Raw genomic sequence first — 23,066 nt, forward strand, 5'->3', positions numbered from 1 at the left:
CACTAGAAACTGTTGTTGGACAAACATTCTAAAGATATTTTCGAATGTGAAACAACAAAAAGAAATAGAAAAGATTATACAGAGATTTGTCTCTAGAGAACATTTAACTGACGGAGGCTATTTTTCGCATTTTCCAAATTTAAATAAATGAAATATACGCCCACGTGAAAAATGACTTTTCAAATTAACTTTTCGTAATGTTTTTTTTCGGTTTGTTTCTATGGTTTCGTGCGAAAACTAAAATTCCTCACTCACCTAAAAAAATGTTTAAAATGAAATGTTTTTGAGCTTTTTTCCATTTGTTATGTTAAAAAGAAAAAACAAAAAAACTGTCAAATATGATAATTATGATCTGCGAAGTACGTGACAGCAGATGCTCTAAGACCTGAAATTTTTTTGTTTGTTTCAAATAATAATCCAATTTGAAAATTGATTTTGTTGGGTCTTCGCTTGAAAATGAAATCTGCTTTAAAAATCAAAACATCTTAAAACTAAAAGCTGTGCCAGTAGAGTCATAATTTAATTAATTTCTTAATCGTATTCATAAAAACAGGGTTTACATTTCCAGACTAATTTGGTAGTATTACATGTTCTGTAAGTTACAGGTCAGTTTGTCATGTTGATATTTCCGATATCAAGTTTTGTTTTCTGTTTTGATGATACCATTTATCGTAGTTTTTATGATTATTAACTGCCAATTAATGATACAAATTGTATTTCGTCTATGTGGAACAGAAATATGAATACATTTTGAAAAACATTCCAGAAATATTCCAAATTTTATTTAATCAGCTGTTTTATTGGCAATGACGTTGCCACTGTTAGTTTAAACCAGAGATGAACACGGAGAGAGGATTGCTGTATGTTAGTGTATGGTGACAATTTAAATCAAAGGCCTGTGCATGGCTGGTTTAAACTTGTTAATAGGGCAAGCAAAGAGCTTGACTAGACATTATGTCAGTTGATATCTGGTTATGGCAGTTTAACTCGAACAAAATTGTATTTCAAAGTCTTGATTGCTTTTGAATCTTATAATTGTTTTGAATATTTAAAAATCATAATAATCTTGGAGAATCATAAAAAAAGTCATGAAAAAATCTACTTACTGTATTCACTTTGATCATCTGGCGTTCCATTGACCGTACCATCTGGCATCAGTTGTAGGAAGCGATTTTTTATATACAATTGTATTTTACGTGATGGACCCGATAGATGAGACACCGTCGAACGTTCATTGCGATCCAAATTATTTTTATTATGTAGATTTCTAGAATTATTCAGTCTTTTGGTTTTCATGCCACCCATATCGGATGAACGTCGCACAAGACCAACACCGCCAGAGCCCAGGCCACGTACACCAACGCCCATTGATGAATGTGATGTCGAAGGACCACCACCCATATCTTTAGCGGTCGCCGTCACCGATGATGAAGATGATGATGAACGTATACTACGTTCTGTTCTGGACAATATGGCCAGGTGATGTGACGAAGAGAACTGAAATGTGGAACGTACATCAGTTTCGTTTTCTTTGGTAAGGTGGGTGGCGGCGGCATTATCATTATCGATAATTGTGCTGGGGATTAGTGTCGATTGTATTTGGGCTGATGATTCGGTTGTTGTTGTGATGATACTTGATGGGAATGACGGAATATTGGTGGTGGTTGTTGTTGGTGTTGTTGTGGGGGTGCTAGTTGTCCATGAGTCCATGACATGAGTATTTGTTGATGACACTTCTTCTTCCTTGACTTTCTCCTGTGGCCTTTGCAATTCTGTTGCATTCTCCACTGGCTCTTCTTCTGTGGTTGTTGTTTTTGCTCTACGATCAATATCGCTTTGACTAATACTATTTAGATTCTCGTTTACCTCCTGCTTCTCATTCGCCATCACTTGCTGATGTCGTCGTTCTGTTGGCATTTCCATCGTTTCCATTGTGGAAACGGAAATATCTTCTTTTTCTACTAACTGATGTGGGGTTGTCGTCGTCGTTCGTTGTGTTTCTTCTTGTAAATCACTAAATGATCGATTTGTTGTTAACAACAACTTATCGATATTATTAAATTCGTCCTTTACACTAGGCTGAACATGCATCGCATTGTCATGTTCGAAAGGATTTGAAACATTAAAGATTTTATCGTTTTTAATCACATTTAAGGTGTCTGTTGCTGGTGCTGCCATTGCCAAAGGTGGTAAATTTGTTGGCATTGCATACATTAAGCCCGGCCAATCGATAATAATCGAAAGGAGGGCACCCAACAGTGCCAGGGCCCTCCAATCTAAACGCAGATTTCTTCGCATTTGTATAAGCTAATAATGGTGGTGGTGAATGGATAATGACAGCAGCGTTTTACAGGCAATGAACCGCTCGCTGAGTATTCTCTTGATTGTCGTCAACAACGTTGTCGCTGTTGTGCGTTGTACGCCCCAACAACGAAAACAAAAAATGCTGGCGTTAATTGTCCGTTAACGATTATCGGAGAGTAGCTAACGACAATGCAACACTGTAGGCCAAGACACAACACTACCTGTTGCCGTTGTCGTTGAGATACTTTGCCACACTATCACTTCTAGAGCACGTACCTCCCCTTGTTAATTGTGCGAAATCGAAATTGTTAAATAATTTTTATTTAAAACTTGTTTTCTTTTACTTGCCACTTGATTATTATTTTTTGTTTTCAATATTTTTTTCTTTTTCAATTGAATTATGACTTAATCGGCTTGTTTAAATTTCTTTGACACTTGTTGTTGTGTTTAGCCGGTTTTTAATTCACTTCACTTTAATGTATTTAAGGTTTCGTTTTATTTATTTTGTTTGATTGTTCTCTTTGCTCTCTGACTGACTATATTCTGACAGTTGGAATTTAGGTTACCATATTTTGGGCATATCTTTTGTACATCACCAAAGTTTCACAGTTGAGTTTGAAAAATCGTTTATGATTTTCATCTTCGTCTTCCTCGTTGATATTGCATTTTTCAAATTCAACTGTCGTTTTCATTTTCCGGTACATTTGAAGAGCACGAGTGTGACCGATATACGGTTACCAAGGCGGTCAGACGACGGTAGCTACCGCTCTTTTTAGGTTAAATTCACTTGATCCGTTTTGTTGACTTGTCGTTTTAGAAAGTGATCACTATATTTATTTTTTGCACAGAAATTTTATTAAAGCGTGATGGTTTTTTCATAGTCTTCTTCCCGCAGTGGAGGTCGTCGTAGCTGTAATGAAAAAACAAAAAAGAAAATTTATTTAGTTATGTTGAAAACCGGTAAAAATTCATGATGAGAGTTATATTCCATTTAAAAGGATTAAAAGATAATATGGTCAACATAAAAAATTGCCAAGGAAGCTTTCGGTAAGTAATGGCTACATGATATGTCATCTTAATTACACCATAAATACATGTTAAGACTTCACTTTAATAATGTCGCTCAAAATACCGATAAATTACAGCTGGCAGTGTCAATGGCAATGCTTTACCCCAATATTCAAACATGTTTTTTTCATTGACACACGAAGATTTTTATTCATATGGGCAGTGATAAATGAGTAGTAGTAGTCTGTTTGTTGCCTATACGCCCTTTGGCTTTTGCATTAAAAAGCTGAAAATCGATCATGTTGATACGACTTTTTTTAACGAGGCATAATTTAAAATTAATTTGTGTTTAAGGTTGTAGGTATTCTATGAAATTGAAATGTTTATATTTAAGGTGGTATTTGCAAGATCAAAGATTTTGAAGGAAATAATTTATGGGCTATTTTATTGATAAAGCTTACAAAAATATCAAATCGAATATTTGAACCAGTTTTGCCTTTATTTACATTCGTTGGAAGTAAAAACACATGTAAATTCCTAAATAAACTACTGCATTGTTTTTATAATTACGAGTAAACGCTAAATACGAATCGAAAGTTAGGATGTTCCAATTTTGTCAAGAACCTACACAAAAAAACATATTGGTTAATAGCTGTAAATATTACCAATATTTATAGTGGAGACGCGTCTGTTCCACATTTTATTTATTCTCATATTAAAAAAAATCCCACTAAAGACTTCTAGTAATCCATATAAAGCTACTGGTCGTTTAAACGCCACAAAAAATGGTTGCAGAAATTGACGTAAAACTCAGGGTTTTTCTAAAATTTTAGTGGTTTTTTACATTTTGTTATAGTATTGTCTTTTATTTGTCATTTCACGCTTATAAAGCTTCATTTGACCAATGCATTTCCACGCAATTGGCCTAAAACCCAAGCTATTAAAAAAAATCGACTTTTTTGTAACTTTCCGCTTTTGATGAAAAATTTAAATATGCGATAAAAATTTAATCGTAATTGTTAGAATCGTATAAAGTCAGGGATTTGTTAGGAATATAGTAAGAGTATTTTTACAATCAAAAGCCAAGGGATTGGCATATAAGGATACACCTATGTTACCCTCCAAAGTTTTTGACACTTTTAAAAATGCTTAAAAAGTCTCAAAAATATAATTTTCATAAACAATTTTAATAGTACGTTTATATATATCCGGATTTAACAAACCCACTGGGTTTCAAATGTCAATTCCTTTACGTATACGTCAAATAAATCCTCATTAAGAAGGTTAACCCTGCAAAAGGCTATAATATAAACATCGCCTAAGTTTTCTCACAAAAAAAAATCTTGGCGCTAAGAGGGTTAAGGCCAAAACTCAATCAATCTTTGCGTGCATTGTTCGCTTTTTGAATCCGAATTACAAAGGAGAACGGCGGCAGATTTGCGTTAGAAACAACAACATGAAAAATGGATAAGTGATCCCAAGTTGGTTCTTGAAGCTTTCATGTGGTTGTTGTAACGCGAAGCTCAATGGACTGTGTGTGCCGAGGCCTTCAAGTGTCGCTTAACATGTATTTGGCCCTTTAGTCCGTTGTGTGACGCGTTGGGCTTTGGAAACAACAACAACATGAAAAATTTGTAAGTGATGCCAAGTTTGTTCTTCAAGTTTTCATGTGGCTGTTGTACGCAACGCTCAACGCGCCGTATGTGCAGCGGCCTTTAGTCCATTGTTAGTCGCGCCCCGCGTTGAAAACATGAAAACTTCAAAAGAAAACATGGCGTCATTGACCATTTTTTTATGTGGCTGTTGCAACACGGCACTCAACGAGGCTTTTTTTGCATAACTCTAAAACATCTGAAGTCTTTTCAATCCCACATATAAATCTATTGCAAGTAATAACTAATGTAAGGCCATGTTTATATCATAGCCTTTTGCAGGGTTAACCTTTTTAATGAGGATTTATTTGACGTTGTGGGTTTGTTAAATCCGGTTATATATAAACATACTACAAATACCAAAATGACACAACTTCAGAAATAATGCCAGATAAGAATTTTATAAATGAATGATCAAATTGACAAATTTCGAAATAATTTTTTTCCGCTTAATTTGTAATGAAGGCTCTAAAGTTTTATTTACTTCTTATAGATTCTTATAGATGATTTTTCCCCGGAGATTAATTGAAACGCCTATTAAATCGATCCATAATTTCGCAACATAAAGTTCTCTTAAATTCCAATTTCGCTATTAACTTAATGAAACATATACCAGAAACAAATTAAACAATTTCTTGAGACCTTAATTGGTTAGATGAAAACACTTGCCAATTAAACGAATATAGAGAAGAAAAAAAAAACCAAACACAAACTATTCAAACTGTCAACCGGCACTCATAGATTGTTAATGATGACAATGAAATAATAATACGGCAAATATTTCTAACGAATATTTTTGTTTTGCTTAATTGAAGTAGACAACATGATCAAGAAATCCAACAGAAATCTTACAAAGAATTCTTAAAGACATTCCTTACAATTTATTTATAAGAAGCATATTAATTTATTTCCGTTCTTTCAAGATGTTATTTACTAATTTATGTAAATTCACCCATCATCACACTTGTAGTGACTACCCTGATGGTACATAGCCCCAAACACACGCAATCATGGGAACTTAATTAAGGAAATATGCACTAACAACAGCAAAACGAACAAAAAAATTAAATTAAGAATGAAAACTGCAATATCTAAAAATAATAGAATTAAGAGAAATAAAAATATATACACACACTAACTAAACATGCGTTTATTATGCAACGATGCGGCACAAAAGGCAAAACTAGTTTGTCCCAAAAAAAGTTTGCACGCAAACCTTTATAGAAAGTGTTCATTTTTATATACGAGGGATGTTTGCAATTTTTTTGGCAGAACTTTTAAATGTACTGAGGAGTTCATGTGGTGGTTAGCTGATATGATGTAAACGCAGGGTAACATATGTATCAGCTGATTTTGTTTACGAAAGACACAAGTTTAAAGGCTTATATCATCTTTACATTAAAGATTGTTTTGCCGGATTAGCCTACTTAATGAGGATTTATTTGCATTTTTAAGCATGGAAGGAATTGGCAATTTACATCCATTGGATCTAGCAAATTCAGTACAATGTAGACGTACTATGGAAATTTTATATAAGTACTAATGAATTGCAATTTTTGTACTTTGCGAAAATAAAGTTTTGTACTACCTGAATCGAGATCATGTTAAATTATATCTGGATTGTCAACATAAGAAGCTAATGTAAACATACATTTAAAAATTATGACACACCATGACTCGTTTGATCAATAAGACCATGATCACCCGGGACAATTTCTAGAATGCATTAGTAAAACGCATTTCTAGAATGCATTAGTAAAATGGAATTTTCTACCGAACCTACTTAAACCTAAATATCTAGTTATACACTAAGAGCCAAGTGGATATCAGCAATGGCACAAAAATAATGCCAAAATATAGATTCAATTAAAAAATTTGTCATGTATAACAAGTGGCAGATGACGAGCATATGTAGTCTATTTTTTTCTGTGGGATTTTGCAATCACTATGCCACAAATCACGTGGCCAACTAGAGGATTTCCCTTGGTCACAACACAACCACTCACTATCCCCATTCAAAGAGGAAAATACCTTAGAAGAAGAACATCATAAAAATATTATCATTGATAAAAACATTGTCCCATTACTAGATATTCAACGGACGAGAAGACGGCACATGGTCGTCGCCGGCAACATGTTGTTTTATTTTTGTTATCGTTTGTTACACTTTTTCGATTTAATTTGGTTTTGTTGAGGTATTGCCAAAAAATCCTCCCCAAAAAAATAACAAAAAGCAAAAAAAAAAAAAAATACAACAAACATTTTGCACAATTAGATAAAACCAAAAATATGTAAAACAACAAATTCCCAAGACGTAACAACAAGGGACACCTTTATACGGCGTGTATTGCTCACATACGGACGGCATGGCATCGTCGTCGCTGTTGCAAGTGGTATATCGATTCCGCATAATTCCGATACATACTCAGAGTTGTGAATATGTGCCTGCCGACGACGTTGTCGTTGCATGTTAACATTAAAATAAATGAGAAAAATTTCACTTTTCCTTGTGGTCGGTTGTTGTCGCTCGAAATAGTTTCACTTTCTTCAATTGCGTAAAAAATGTGTGATTATTCTCAATTGCCGAATTTTGGTCCTCTCATTTTCTTGATTTTTTTCATTTTGTAGACACTTTTCATTATACGTTGTTAGGTATCTGTCATTATCTACTCGTCACCCGCCAACTTCATGATATAGAGGATAAACCGTTCAGACACTTGACTGGTTATAATTAAACACACACTAAAATTTTCTAACCTATCTATCGATATCGAACTGTGGAGTACAGACTAATTCGGGTACATTGTGATTTATCAAAAGAAAAGCAAAAAACCATACGCTCTAAGAGTTGCCGAAATTTGTTTTCGTCGATATGTATTTTAATTAGTTTGCTGTTTGGTTTCTTTACATGCAATTTAACCTACAAAACTATATATAAAACTCAACGAATGTCTTTGCAATGACTTGCACGAGTAGAGCATTAATCAAATTAAAAGTAGAAAAATTTCGTATGTTAAGATAAACAAACGTCAATGGAAATGAAAAATAATGCACTAACTACACAATGAAAAGTTTTAGCCAAAAAGTCTTTGACCTTTATTGAAAAAAAAACGTGAATTTTTGGAAGTTTTCCTTTATTCGTTTATTAAATTTTATGTGAACTCAATTGAACTTTAAGTATTCCAAATTAGATGTCACATATGAAAATATAAAGTAAAAAATGCGTCCAAACATGCAGATCAATCACGCTGCATCAATAAACATGAATCACACATTATTTTGCAATCCGTTTGCTCACTTAACACATCACAAATCAGTTTTAAGATGCCATACAAAATCCTCCATGTCATGATAGTATTTTCACGTGTTTATGAAATAGCCTTTATAGAAAGTATACATTTCTATATACGAGGAATGATTGTACATTAGTTGCAGAATTTTGAAAGGCACTGAGAAAGGAGTTAATGTGTTGATCAGCCGATTTGATGTAAACGTAGGGTAACTATGTATCAGCTGATTTTGTTTACGAAAGACACAAGTATGAATCTTTACGTTAGATTTTTTCCGGGTTAACCTACTTAATTGTGATTTATTTGCCACATATGCAAAGGAATTGTCAATTTAAATCACGCTGCATCTTTATACATAAATCACACATTATTTTTGCAATCGGTTTTTGCTCCCTTAGCACTTCGAAAACTGTTTACAGGACAATTTTTACATCTTAGATAAACTTACGAAGTTCATGAAGAGAGAGTCAGTATGCTGTTTGAGAAGGTCAAGTACGTTTTTGAAGTAGTTGAAAAACCAAGTTGGTTTTATAATTTGAATTTAGTGCAGGAAAATGTGGTTGTCAGTTTCTGATACAGGGCAGATATAACATCAGTTCGAGTCTGCAAAGGCCTCTGCACAATCGGTCCAGATGAAAGAGTGTAAGTGATGTCAAGTTTGTTCTTGAAGTTTTCATGTGGTTGTTTTAACGCGACGCTCAACGGAGCATATGTGCCGCGGCCTTTAAGGACCAAATAACTCGGTCCTTTGAGTGTCTTTTTACGGTTCAAAACAACAACCACGTGAAAACATAAAAAAACTTGGCAATGACATTAAAAGGACCTATAGTATTTGCCCCCTTTTAGCGCTTGGCACAATCGGTCCGTTGCAAAGGCAGCGGCAAGTTTTCGTTTGAAGTTTGCATGTGGTTGTTGTCTTTAACCCGAGATGAGACTCACAATGGGCGGACTGTACCGAGGCATTAAGTAGCGTCACGCGTTAAAAACAACAACCACACGAAAACTTTAAACGAAAACATGGCATCAATTATAATTGGTCCATGTGGTTCTGGTTAACGCGACACTCAACAGAGCCATTGTGCCGGGGCCTTTACAGATGCTTCCCACGTTGACGTGGGTTTTTAGTAGGATGGTTTTTGAACCTAACGACATGGCTGTATGTGAGGGTCTAAAAACGGACTTCAATTTGATAGGGGTATGGTTCAATAAATGCTGTTTAACCCTCCGTTGGACACCTGAGTCTAGCCAGGCCTTTTTCATTTTATTTTGCATTTAAACTGGGTTAAAATAAAGGATCACCAGAAAAGGAGCTAAAAGGATTTTTTGACATACATATCACATTCGTAACACATGAGTCTGGCCAGACCCCACCTATTTTTTACTGAAAAATTTCCAAAATTTTTCTTAAAATTGGTTTTTTTTAAATTATTTGACAGAATGAATACCATTTTATGAAATTTGTCGCATTTCACCCTACCATGTCTTCAAAATTGCACGTAAAAAGGTCGCAAAAGTAGGAGATGGGTTTGAAATCAGTGTACGTACCACAACCTAAAAAATCCCTTGGAAATAGGGTTACACATTTATTTTAGGCAATTTTACACATAACTGGACAAATAAAACCCACTGCAAAGCCTTTATGCTCTTTTTGTGGAGTGGAATGGTTCAAATATAGGATTCTCCATATGAATTAGAAGAAAGTTCTTAGGACACATGCCCTCATTTACCTATTGATATTATCGTTATTGTACTGCAATAAGCTGTAAAGTTATAAAATAGACCCTATTCATTCAGAGTAATACCCCAAAATAAAATATAGTGCATTGAAGTTATATATAAATAGGATTTTCGAGCATAGATACAAGAAAAGTAAGAATTTTTACTCCATAGGCATATGTCCGTTTTTACTACCTTGATAAAATTAATTAAATGTAGTGTTTTTCGGTATGTTTTTTTGACAAATAACGATTATATATGTAAGATTAGGATCCTTAAAACATATTCTACAACTTTTTATACGAAAATATTAATTAAGTTTACTAAAAAATTTATATTTATTACATGGGTCTGGCCAGACTCATGTGTTACGAATGTGACAAACAATATCGGTGTCCAACGAAGGGTTAAACACAATGAACGGAACGCCGTTTCACTAGACAAAAATACGGCTAATAACTTGTTCATATTCTAGCTTTTTACTGGGTTAACCTTCTTAATGAGGAAGTATTTGATACGTACGGAATGGAATTGACATTTGAAACCAAGTGGGTTCATTAAATCCGTACTATAAGAGTTGCCAACGCTTGTTTTATTTTTTCGCGGCACAACACTTTATTTTTATAGTCTGTTTCTTTACGATTGTCTAAGTCTGGAGTTTCCCCCATTGGCTTAACTTCATCACTTTCCTCTTTGCAGAGAAAAATGTTTACAAAACGCACTGACAGCTTGCAAAATTAACTGATCGCTACCAATATCATGATTTCATCCCGGCGAAGGGAATTATCAATTGGCTTTTCAGTTTTTGAAATGATGAATTTTTAGTGAAAACCTGAACTCTTTAAGCATCGAGTATTCTCATGTTAATCGCCGGGATGAAATCATGATATTGGTAGCGATCAGTTAATTTTGCAAGCTGTCAGTGCGTTTTGTAAACATTTTTCTCTGCAAAGAGGAAAGTGATGAAGTTAAGCCAATGGGGGAAACTCCAGACTTAGACAATCATATGATTGAATCTTCAACTAAAACAAAACAAACACAAAACAGCGAAGGCTCGCGCCAAACGGAATTTTGTAAATAAAATTCCAACGACATACTCACAGGTAACTGTGTTGATGTTATTTCAACTTAACAGAAATCGATGATTTCTTAGTTGAATCGTGCTGTCAGCTTGCAAATATTTTGTTCTGGTGTTTTTTGGGAAAGCCGAAAAGTGAGCATCATTCTCATTAACATGAGAATACTCGATGCTTAAAGAGTTCAGGTTTTCACTAAAAATTCATCATTTCAAAAACTGAAAAGCCAATTGATAATTCCCTTCGCCGGGATGAAATCATGATATTGGTAGCGATCAGTTAATTTTGCAAGCTGTCAGTGCGTTTTGTAAACATTTTTCTCTGCAAAGAGGAAAGTGATGAAGTTAAGCCAATGGGGGAAACTCCAGACTTAGACAATCATATGATTGAATCTTCAACTAAAACAAAACAAACACAAAACAGCGAAGGCTCGCGCAAAACGGAATTTTGTAAATAAAATTCCAACGACATACTCACAGGTAACTGTGTTGATGTTATTTCAACTTAACAGAAATCGATGATTTCTTAGTTGAATCGTGCTGTCAGCTTGCAAATATTTTGTTCTGGTGTTTTTTGGGAAAGCCGAAAAGTGAGCATCATTCTCATTAACATGAGAATACTCGATGCTTAAAGAGTTCAGGTTTTCACTAAAAATTCATCATTTCAAAAACTGAAAAGCCAATTGATAATTCCCTTCGCCGGGATGAAATCATGATATTGGTAGCGATCAGTTAATTTTGCAAGCTGTCAGTGCGTTTTGTAAACATTTTTCTCTGCAAAGAGGAAAGTGATGAAGTTAAGCCAATGGGGGAAACTCCAGACTTAGACAATCATATGATTGAATCTTCAACTAAAACAAAACAAACTGTTTCTTTACTTTTAAAGATGGTAAAAGTTGTGAATTGCTCTCATATAAATTGTATGCTTTTTAAAGTAAAGGAATACTTTGCGGGTATAAAGTGGTAAAAACTGGTAACCTCAGGCACGTAAAGGAGCACGACTTTAATTTGTATTTCGACACAAAGCAGAAAGGGATAATATTACGCGTTCCTTGTGTACCCGTTGTCATGTTTGAACTTGTGTTCAGCACGCTTTCAAAATCAGAACTTTTTTGACTAAAGCGAGAAAAAGATATCAGAAGTAGCAGACTTTTATTTTGTTCTACAATTAAATTGAAATAAAATTTAAATAAAATTTTAATTTAAAAATGTACCACTAATAATAATAAATATACATTCATATATTGTAGTCAAACTCATACATGTCGTAAACTTCTATTTAAAACAAATTCGAACGAATTTAAACAATTCTGCTTCAAATGTTCCTAAAAAATGAAATAATTTGGTACGGGTCAGAGACCCTCGTAAAATCTATTTATTTAGCTGTTTTCTGTAAATTTGACAAATTTAAAACATGATTTTATTAAATTTAAAAATTTGCCAAATCTATGTCTAAAAAGAGGTCAATTGGGTGAAAACTTTTTAGATTTTTTGTTAGCAAAAACAACAAAAAATTATTTCAATAGATGTGATCACTTTCTGTGTTGTTTTTTTTTTTTTTAATTTTTCTCACCAAAGACATAAAAATGTTTGAACATATTTTACTGACAATGGCAATGACCTTTAGTTATTGTTTCTTTTTTTTTGCTGTGCAAAAATATTATTTTCGATGAAATGAAAAGCGATACTCTGTGTTCTGGCTTCTCACTGTCGTGTTGACGTTACCTAATGGCCACCGAGAATAACATTCGTTCCATTCAATTCAAAGTAATTTGAACAAACAAATGAAAAAAACGCACTTGTTACTTTATACTATCGCCATCGTAATGCTATTACTGGAAGAGAAGGGACGAAAGAAACAAATCAGGCAACCCACCGACCGACCGGCAAAAAGTCGTAAAACGTTTGAAATCAATTGAAATTGTAACACACGTACAACGACGCCAACATCAGCACAATAATGGCACACTATACGCTCAAGCACGCACCACAGCAGCACACGCTCTCCTTCTTCATTCCGCAACGTACAAATGTACAAACATTTATGAATGTACGGAGTCAGTTGTGGCGACAAAAGAAGGTGAAACATAAAGAGCTGTTTTATGTTTCTGAATCCAACACCCAAAGTACAAATATTGTTTGTTTTTGGATTTTTTATGGGCGGCATGTGTTTGTCGTTGGTGTTGTTGTTGGCCGTCATCCGTCCGTCCATATGAAAGTACTCTGATTTGCAAATACATTCATACTCGTACCTACATACCGGCGTACATACCTTTTACTAGTTCCTACCGTCCGTATCGAATTGTGCTGAGCTGTCATTACTTCTGCTGCTGCCGTTGTTACTGTCACCTGGTGTTGTGGTTAGTATTTTTAGAAGAACTTTTTCTCCTTTGAAAAGGTGACGACAACATTTGACTTAACATAAAAAAGAAAATTTTATGCATGTTTATGCTTTATGTTCTAAAGAAATTACAATGCGTTTGAGAAGATGGAATCGTATTTATTTCAACAAACTATGACATTTGGATCTTGTTTAGACTTGGAAAATTTGCCTCATAGGGCTCGGAAGGTCTCTTCTGAGAATAGTGTGCCTATTATGTCATTCAGCTAAGGCTATGGTTACATCAATAGAGTTTTAGTAAAACTTGTCAATTAAATTATCAATTCCCTTAAATTAACGTCAAATAAATCACATCTATTCCTAAAACAGGTGCCTTAGATTAGATTTAACTTAATCCCGTGTAGACGTTGTTTCATTCCCCGATACGATTTGTACGGTTCTACAATGCTTTATTTACTTTATTACACTTATTCACACACAGCTTTTCTTTTACTTCTCTAATTGACGAGTTAAATTTACGGTCTAATTAATGTATGACAGCCTCTCAGTTCCCCGCTTTCAATTCGCGGTCTAATTTACGACCGACTTATTGCCTCTGAATTCCCCGGTATTTATGCTCAATCGTTTTTCCTTGCCGATGTTCCTAGAAGATCTGGTAACACATCGAAACCAACTGTGCAACAAACACACAGACTCACAACTCGCCTAAGCGTACAACAACACACGCGGATACGGGCGAGAGGGCGACAAATACAAGAGAACCGATAGAACAGCAATTGGTCTGTTCCTTTACTTTTGAAAGTTGTAAAACCGGCAAAAATAGCAAAAGTTGTAATCTGCTTCCAAATGAATTGTATGGTGTCTGAAGTAAAGGAACGCTTTTCGAGTAAAAAGTTGTAAAACTTGAAGATTCTTGCACGTAAAGGAACAGAGCTAATGACGTCACTGAACAAAACAAACATGAAGGGTACAACAACAACAATAGCAAACTTATGCTTGGTTTACATTTACGAAATCCACTCGATTTCAACTGTCAATTCCATTGATTAAACGGCAAACGAAATCCAATTTCGTAATGTAAACCAAAGATAAGCGATAACAAATTTACATTAATTTCAAGGAAAGTAAGAACGGAAGGATTGAGAAAAACCTAGGTTGTAGTTGTCAAAGCTGGCGAGGCAGCTTATGTACCCAGGTCTTAACTGCATGGTAGAACAAACCAGGTAAAGTAAGTACTACAACAAATACAACTCAACAACAACCACATAGGAATTTGTTTTTGTTTGTAACGTTACTGTAAAATATAAATGTAAACAAAATAAGGAAATGTCTATAAATTATTGGAATTTAAAAAACAATATTTTTCACATTTGATTGAATATTTTGGAAAACATGAATGAAAACTCGTTAGATTTTCAATTTGAATGATTCCATATCATTCCACTAAATGCATAATTTCTCGCAGAAAGTATAATTCTTGCAAATATGTTTGAGGTCGCTGGAAATTCATTGAAAAAAGGAGAAGCTGTTTCAATGTCTTGTTTTTGAAATCAAAAAACACATGTTTATAAGGACTTTCTTTTTTCAAACTTATCAAAATACCACACCATATTAACAAATGTTGTACCGCCTCTATAAGCGGTGTTTAGTGTGGCACATCGTTCGGACTTGGAGGAGGTTACATGTCATTTATATGAAGAAGTCTATAGGGGAAATAGTTTTTTTCTGATGAATATATTTTTTCTTCAAAAAATATATATCCCTAATATATATCGAACATAGAAAGAAATATAAAAAATGTCATATGGAATTTGACACTAACATTACAGCCCAGTTCAGTTAGCTGGGTATTGCTGTTACCTTGTCTTGTTCTACCATGCCTTAACTGCTTAATAAAAATTTACGTCACATCTAAACTAAAATAAACCCATGGTGGAATAAGAAGGTGTTAGTTACATCAAATCATACCAAACGTCAAATTTGGTCAAAATAATTTATTATTGTGAATTGCTTGTTTACATTTTGTATGTGTTTTTATTCACAATAATGAATTTTGACAACTAGCGTGATAACCAGCTGTTTTTGCCGCTGTAGCTGTATTATTGTGCCATACATAAACCTATCAGTTACATTCGTTATAAAGCAAACAGCGTTTTCGTCTACTAGTTCTTTATATTTTGATCATGGTGGAATAATAAGGTGTAAAGTCAAAAACAGCTGATCTTCATACCAGTTGTCAAAATGCGTTATTGTGAATAAAATCACATACAAAATGTAAACAAGCAATTCACAGTAACGCATTATTGTGAACAAATTTGATGTTTGACATGATTTGATGTAACACCTTCTTATTCCACCATGATTTTGATGTATGATTTAAACCAGCTGATGATCAGCTGTTATTGTAGAGGAGCCGAGTAGCTTTTCATTGGATCTGCTTTTAACGAATTCCATTTAAATAACTTGCAAATTGTAGCAAATCCCCAAAAACCCACTGTTGCTCTGTTGTTAGTTTCAATATTTGTACTGTCTATATGTTATTTTTTATTTTTTTGCAAAAGAAAATGACATTAATAACAGCAATACTTTCTGTTGTTGTTTTGTTTTTAGCATAGACCAAAATACTTGTTGTACTTTTAGTACATATTTGCATACATAGACGAACATTAGTGGTACCGTGACTATTTGTTTTATGGGTTCCAACCCAAACAATAACATGCTGAAAGTAATGACACAACACGCGATATAAAGATGAGATTTAGCTTTTTTAATCTATTTCATTTCATTTGCGTACTTTTATTGTATTTCGTTAGACCAAACATTGTATTTAAACATAGAAAACATTTTAATTTTAGATCATTGGTATTGAATGAAAGACTTGTTGTGTGTACAGTTAGTCAACTATATTATTGCAAACGATGAATTTTTAAAAATTTAGATGTTTAATTAGGGATAACTACAAGAAATTATTTCAATAATGTTGGGCTTTTTGTAAATATCGGTTGATTTACCTGTTAATGACAACATCAAGCCAATAAATCCAGAAATCGGTTGGAAATAACAAAAATAACGGGCAAAAAGGATAGGTACCTGTTTTTTGTGGTGTCAACTAAATAATTGCAAAATTAATTATGTGCAATAAAATCCTGGGGTTTCCCCCTCGAGTTTTTGCATTTAAGGATTTTTAAGACTTTTATGGTATGTGGACATGTTAGATCCATAATTTTTGATCATAAATTAATTTTTGTGTGTGTAACATAGGCGGTATATTCAGAAAAAGGGAAAGTCAGTTAAGCGGTTTCGGAAAATATGCTACATTTGGTCTATTCCAATTATAATAATGGTAAATCTAAAAGAGAAATCCCTGAAATCACCTCTCGCAAGCTGAGAAGTGTACTAAACATCATATACTGCACCGAGAAAGAAGCCATGATTAAAACAGAGGGCGTTACATGGCAGGTCCAAAATAGTAACCACACGAATTAACTGTAGAATGATTAAAGAAATTAACGAAATAGCCCAAGCAGCACCAGAAAATAGCTTTTTTTCTAATTACAAATGATTTTAGAGTAAGTATGTCACATGGAAAAGTCAGAAAAGTGCTACATAATAACAAGCACTCATCATGAGTGACTAGGTAAAAACCATTGCCCTCCCATCATAATATATAGAAACTATTCAGACTTGTTATAGACAACTTTTCACGCCATCTTTAGTATTGGGATGGCGTTATAATTTCTGATAAGGCTAAAATTATGTTGTACTATCACAATGGACCTCAAAAAGTATTGGGAAAACCCTTGAAAGCCATGGATAACAAAAATTTTATACATACCGTAAAGTTCGGAAAACTGTCAGTTATGGTATGGGGTTGTATACCAAGCAGTGACGTTGGTAAAATCCTGATTTTGGAAGAAACAATGACATAGGAGGTTTATTTAGATGTTTTAAGAAAATATTTAACCAAAAGCGTCAAGAAATTTGGGCCTGTTGGCCCTGAAAATTCAAACAAATTGCAATATAAGTACTACCAAGACAACGACCCTAAGTATAAATCTAATTTATGTAAGACTGGGTTGTTATACAACTGTACCAAAGTCATTTACATCCAGTTCCAGTGTCTAGATATTAACCCCATCGAAAATTCATAGGTACACCTGAAGGAAAAAGTCGGGAATAGGTGGCCCACTAACCTGGGGGACTAAATAAAATGCAATAAAGAAGAATGGCTAAAAAATACCATTGGAATATGACATTCCGAAACTTATTTATTAAATTCAGATACGTTTACAAACTGTTTTTGATGCCAAATGTGGGCATACGAAATATTAGAACCGACTTTTCGAAAAATACCGTGAAAGACTGAAAAGTTGTGAAATTTGCAATTCTTTAGTTGACAGTGCAAATAATGAGTTGTACTAATTTTTGTTAATTTTAAGAAAATGTTTAGCGAAATTTAGCTACTTTTCATTTTATTATATTAATAAACATGTGTAAGAATTGTATTGTTAACAAAAATATTAATAATGATATTTACTTATACCAATAAAATGATGTTTTATTTAAAATTTTGTAATAATTTTGGTTTTGCAATAATTAAGTTGACTAACTGTATGTATGTGCGCGGGTATTTTTTTGCATTAATGACAGGTGCGTCAAATGTGGCATTTACGCAAAAAAGTTTCCTTTGGCAACAGCTGCCGGCTATGTGATTATGTCAATGACGTTTAAAACAATAGCAATATACTAGGAAATATAATAAGTAAAAAAGTCACTCAAGGCATTCGAAATTTATGATAATTTCCTTAATACCAAATAATGGAAAAGAGTGTTAATCTCCTGTGATTTGTTTATGAATCTTTTGTCTCTTAACTGTGAAAGGAACATATCTGTCAAAATGTCAATAAGTTTGTGATTTTATGTTGCTTTATGCAACAACGAGAATTATTTCTTTCTATTGGCCGAGAAATTAAAGTGCGTCTTGTTTTTGTGTCGTGTTGTGCTCGCATTTTGCAACAATGTATTTCAAGAAATTCCTCAATTCCTATGAGGCGCACTGCACATCACACTTGGCGTCAAAATAGGTTTATGAGTGTAAATTTAAATAGAAATTGTTACAGTATGCATAATTTTGGTTTTCGGCTTTTCAATTGTCAAAAGCAAAATTGTTATAATCATATGAATGTACATACATATTTTTTGGTGAAATTGAATTCTTAACTCACCCACAAAGTGTAATTTTCTATGCCTTAAAAAGGCAATAAAATTTGTTCACTTTTCTATTTTTCTCTTGTTAACTCAAAATACAATAAGTAGCCCAGTCTTCATGGTAATTAAAAAAAAATATAATTGTGACCCTTTACCAAATACAATTTCATTTAAATTTATACCAAAAAATAGTGTCATAAGTATGTTTGAAAATAAAAGTAACACCAAGCGCGGCAAAAATGCTCTGAAGTATGTGATTTTATGACCCTCCATAAAAAACACCATACTTCTTTGCATAATATATGAGTCAACAGAAGGCAGCCGATTAAGTAGCGCAATTGGTAAGTTAACCATATAAAAATTAATTAAATATTTAGATATTAAATGGCTGTAATTTGTTAGTCAGGTCCAGAAAAGAAAATATCAATTAAAATATTTCAATGAATAAAAAGAAATTCTTGTCAATGTTGTTTATTTTTAATATAATCAATATTTAGCAGACATACTGGAGTCAATTTAATGGCTACTCAAGCTGATGAAGTATGTGGTTCAAAGATTGAAGGGTGTGACAGGTGTAAACAATTGACTTGAAAGTCCAAGATATTTCTTATATGAATATTATTTTTCATATGCTTTCATTTTTTTAACTGTGTAATGTAATTAACAGCAAAAGTGATGCACATTTGATGTAAATGCGCTATAAGCACGTTGAACAATCTAGCTTTTTGCCAGTGAAGTGGGGATAGTTTAACCATTTAAACGTAATATAAAACAGGTTTTAATAACAGTACATCATTTATTTCTTTCTTTCAAATAAATGACATACAATTGGCCACAAGTGCTTGTTTTATGTGCCAGTGTAAATTAGGTTTAAATGCATTCTAGGAGCTCCCTATTTAAATTGGCTTAAGTCTAATTTACATACGCACTTTATATGATTTCGTTTTACGAAATCCTGAAATATACAGTCAACCAAAAAAGTCTACATACACCCTATAAATCTCGAGTTTTAAGGGTAAGGAAACATTTTTATGAAAATCCAAGTACATAGATCTATTTCATATCCCTAATGAACAATATTACATACAACAAAAATATATTCCATAATACAAATAACGGTAAATTCTATAAACATTAAAAAATTAATAGAGAAAAAGTGTACATACACCCAATGAAATATTAAGATTACCGTAAAATTTATGGAATAAGCAATACAAATTTTACATTTTACTGCTTTATCGAATGTCTCTGGTTGTCTATGATATATTTTTGACAAAATAGGAACATATTTGTGCTTTAATTGACATTATTTAAGGTCAGACTTCGCGTATAGGTCGTTAAGGCGGACCCCTGCAGATTTCTTTGAGTTTTTCAGTCTGATAGTTTATGAAACCCCAGGAAATACAGTGGGACTAATTATTTTGAGATCCTAGAGCACTTTGAAGTTGTTCTTTTGGATAATTTATGCTCCTGAGCTTCGCTAAATATGCGAATCCCTGAGTTTTTTTTTATAAATTTTATAGTTTTCACAGCATTCCAAGGGTCAAATTACAAGCAAGAACCTTGGAATTACTTTGTAATACATTTTTGGACCTTAACTCAATCAGAAATGTACAACATTATTCTCCAAACCCGCTCCTAAAGTTTCCAAAGCATCAAAATAAAAGCACCACCAAAGAATGCATGCAATTTGTATGAAATTTACACTGTTAACTAGTATGCCCTCGTATTATGACCGTTAGGGTCACTTGAAGCGCAACAAATGTCGGATACTTTTACATTGCTGATTCAAGGCATGCTCGAGGATTGTACCAGACCTTATTACAAGGTAATTCGAAGGCTTCTGCATGTAATCTGCTACTTGGAATGTTGTGAAATCTTTAAAATTTATAAAAACTCAGGAATTCACATATTTATCGAAGCTCAGGAGCATATATTATCCATAAGAACAACTTCAAAGCGCTTTAGGGTCTCAAAATAATTAGTCCCACTGTATTTCCTAGGGTTTCATAAACTACCAGTCTGAAAAACTCAAAGAAATCTGCAAGGGTCCGCCTTAACGAGCTATACGCGAAGTCTGGCATTAAATAACGGCAATTAATCCACAAATATGTTCCTATTTTGTCTAAAATATATCATAGACAACCCGAGACATTCGATAAAACAATAAAATGTAAAATTTGTATTGCTTATTCCATAAATTTTACGGTAATCTTAATATTTCATTGGGTGTATGTACACTTTTTCCCTATTAATTTTTTTGTTTTTATAGAATTTACCGTTATTCGTATTATGGAATATATTTTTGTTGTATGTAATATTGTTTATTAGGGATATGAGATAAAACTATGTACTTGGATTTTCATAAAAATGGTCCCTTACCCATAAAACCCGAGATTTATAGGGTGTATGTAGACTTTTTTGGTTGACTGTAAATGAAGTCAATCTCCATTTCTGTGACACTGAGGAGTAGAAAAAATTGAGGACTTTAACTCCAGTAATAACACACCATTTCAGGTTTCCAAAAAAAAAAAAAAAAAAAAAACATAAAGGTAGAAAAACAATGGATTTTTCTTGATTGCATAGCTTCATTTCGGGTAAGAGAATAATGAACGGTCAAGACGAATTTGAATTAGGTTGCGTTTTTCATTTATTCTTGTACAAAGCGAACGACTAATGATTAAGTTTCTACCTTAATATCGTTAAGCGCAGACCATGTGCCACTGAACATGCCCCACAGCAAAAACAGCTAATCATGATTTGAACTGTCAAAATACAGCTTGTACTGTTATTAAATCACTGTACAAAAAGTAAACAAAATTTTGATATTTAAAGTGGAAAACTACGACCAGATGCGTTTGCTGAAAGGCCTGTTAATTAGGCCATGGCATTAAACATTAAATTAAAACGCATTTTACACTTGTATTTAAAACAGTTGTTTTGGGAATTTACGTAATTTAATTGACAGATATTCAATGGAATTGGCAACTTAAATAGCGCATGTTTTATAAAACCCAGTGGGTTTGGGTTTCAAATGTCCCGGTCCACACTAGAGTGATTTCATTGAAAAAATTGCATGAAATTATGCGTCCCTAGATCGACTTCCATAGTAGAGTAAAATCATAAAATTGTTGTAGTGGGGAATTCGATTTAAGAACGCCTAATTTCATGAAATTTTTTAATGAAATTCACGCTAGTGAATAGCGCAAACGTCAAATAAATCCTCATGAAGTGGGTTAACCCGGTAACTAATGTAACCGTGCTATACCGGGGCAACCATATTGTAATTTATCAATTTCATCTATTGAAAAATAAATACTAAAAATAGCCGAATTAGTAAAAAATCAATTTTCTGACTTGTTTGGATTGATGATTAAGAAATAAGTAAACGATTATTATTATTAATTGTTTGGAATATTGATAGCTCTATTAGTTTTTGGTTGTTTGTGTATTTATTTGTTTGTGTATTTATTTCAAAATATCAAATTTCATTGTTTCCAACAGAGAAAATTTTAATTTTGCGCCCGTTTAGCTGTCATCATAATTAATCCATGCAAATTAATAATATATAAAATTGATTTAAACTATAAGAGGAGGCAGACAAAAAAACACGCACAAATTATACGGAGAACCGAAGAATATCTTTATGCGAATCATAACAAACGATTCCAAAACAAAATTTGAGATGATATCGATTAACAGCCAAAAAATTATGCCGATAAAATAGCATAATTTTTTGGCTACCTTTGAAAGGGACGCATAAATCAACGAAATTGCCACTATTATGTGTTTGCCGCGCTTTTAACTTCGACATTCTTTTGGGGGTAATTTGTTACAGACGATAGTCTGTGGTAGTAACGTCGTGGCCTTTTTTCTTACATATTTTTCTGGTTTTTTTTGTTACAATACATATGAGACCAAAATTCCACTTAAATCTTTAGACTAGGTTTGCCAATATAAATAGCCGCATGCTACCATTGACTGAGCTAATCAACAACAACTTTGACCAAATTACAAGACAACAAAAGTTTTTAATTTGCATTTTCGTTTTGTTGTTTGGGGTTATTTATTTCCTTTTCTCGTATTCGCAGCTGATTTTGTTGCTACTTTTTTGACTAGCAACAAACAATTTTTTTCTGTTTTCGGGTGATTTTGTAAAAAGAATTTGGGTTAAACCGGTTTTGAAAATTGAAATCAATTCACCTGTTGACGAAATAAAACACTTGTTACAATATCGAATTGTCTGTCCGTAGATATGTATGTATGTATGTTTATGAAAGAGAAAAAGAAAAACTGTATGATTTTAATTCTTCAATTAAGCTCTTTTATTCAGAATATGAGAACAGACTATATTGAAGGTCTGCCGCATAGCTTTGGGGTAAGGTCAAATAAACAAATAATTGAAATATTAAGAAACTTGAGAAAACAAGGGATTTTATTGAAATTTTCATACAAGTCGTGGTATTAAAATT

The 23,066-nt window shown here is 33.2% G+C and overlaps 1 protein-coding gene across 1 annotated transcript in view; it reads right to left on the reverse strand.

The window, feature by feature from the left end:
- The window catches only part of bnl (fibroblast growth factor branchless), a 166,450-nt gene that overhangs the window by 121,135 nt on the left and 22,249 nt on the right, over positions 1-23,066 (reverse strand). The window contains exon 2 of the mRNA XM_073989626.1: positions 1,107-3,214. Within this exon, the coding sequence (XP_073845727.1) occupies positions 1,107-2,298 (1,192 nt within the window). The 5' untranslated portion in view covers positions 2,299-3,214. The remainder of the gene's footprint in view (positions 1-1,106; positions 3,215-23,066) is intronic.

The sequence above is a fragment of the Musca autumnalis genome, unplaced genomic scaffold, assembly GCF_047663935.1.
Source record: "Musca autumnalis isolate F117 unplaced genomic scaffold, ASM4766393v1 scaffold_1, whole genome shotgun sequence".
Taxonomy (NCBI): Eukaryota; Metazoa; Arthropoda; class Insecta; order Diptera; family Muscidae; genus Musca; species Musca autumnalis.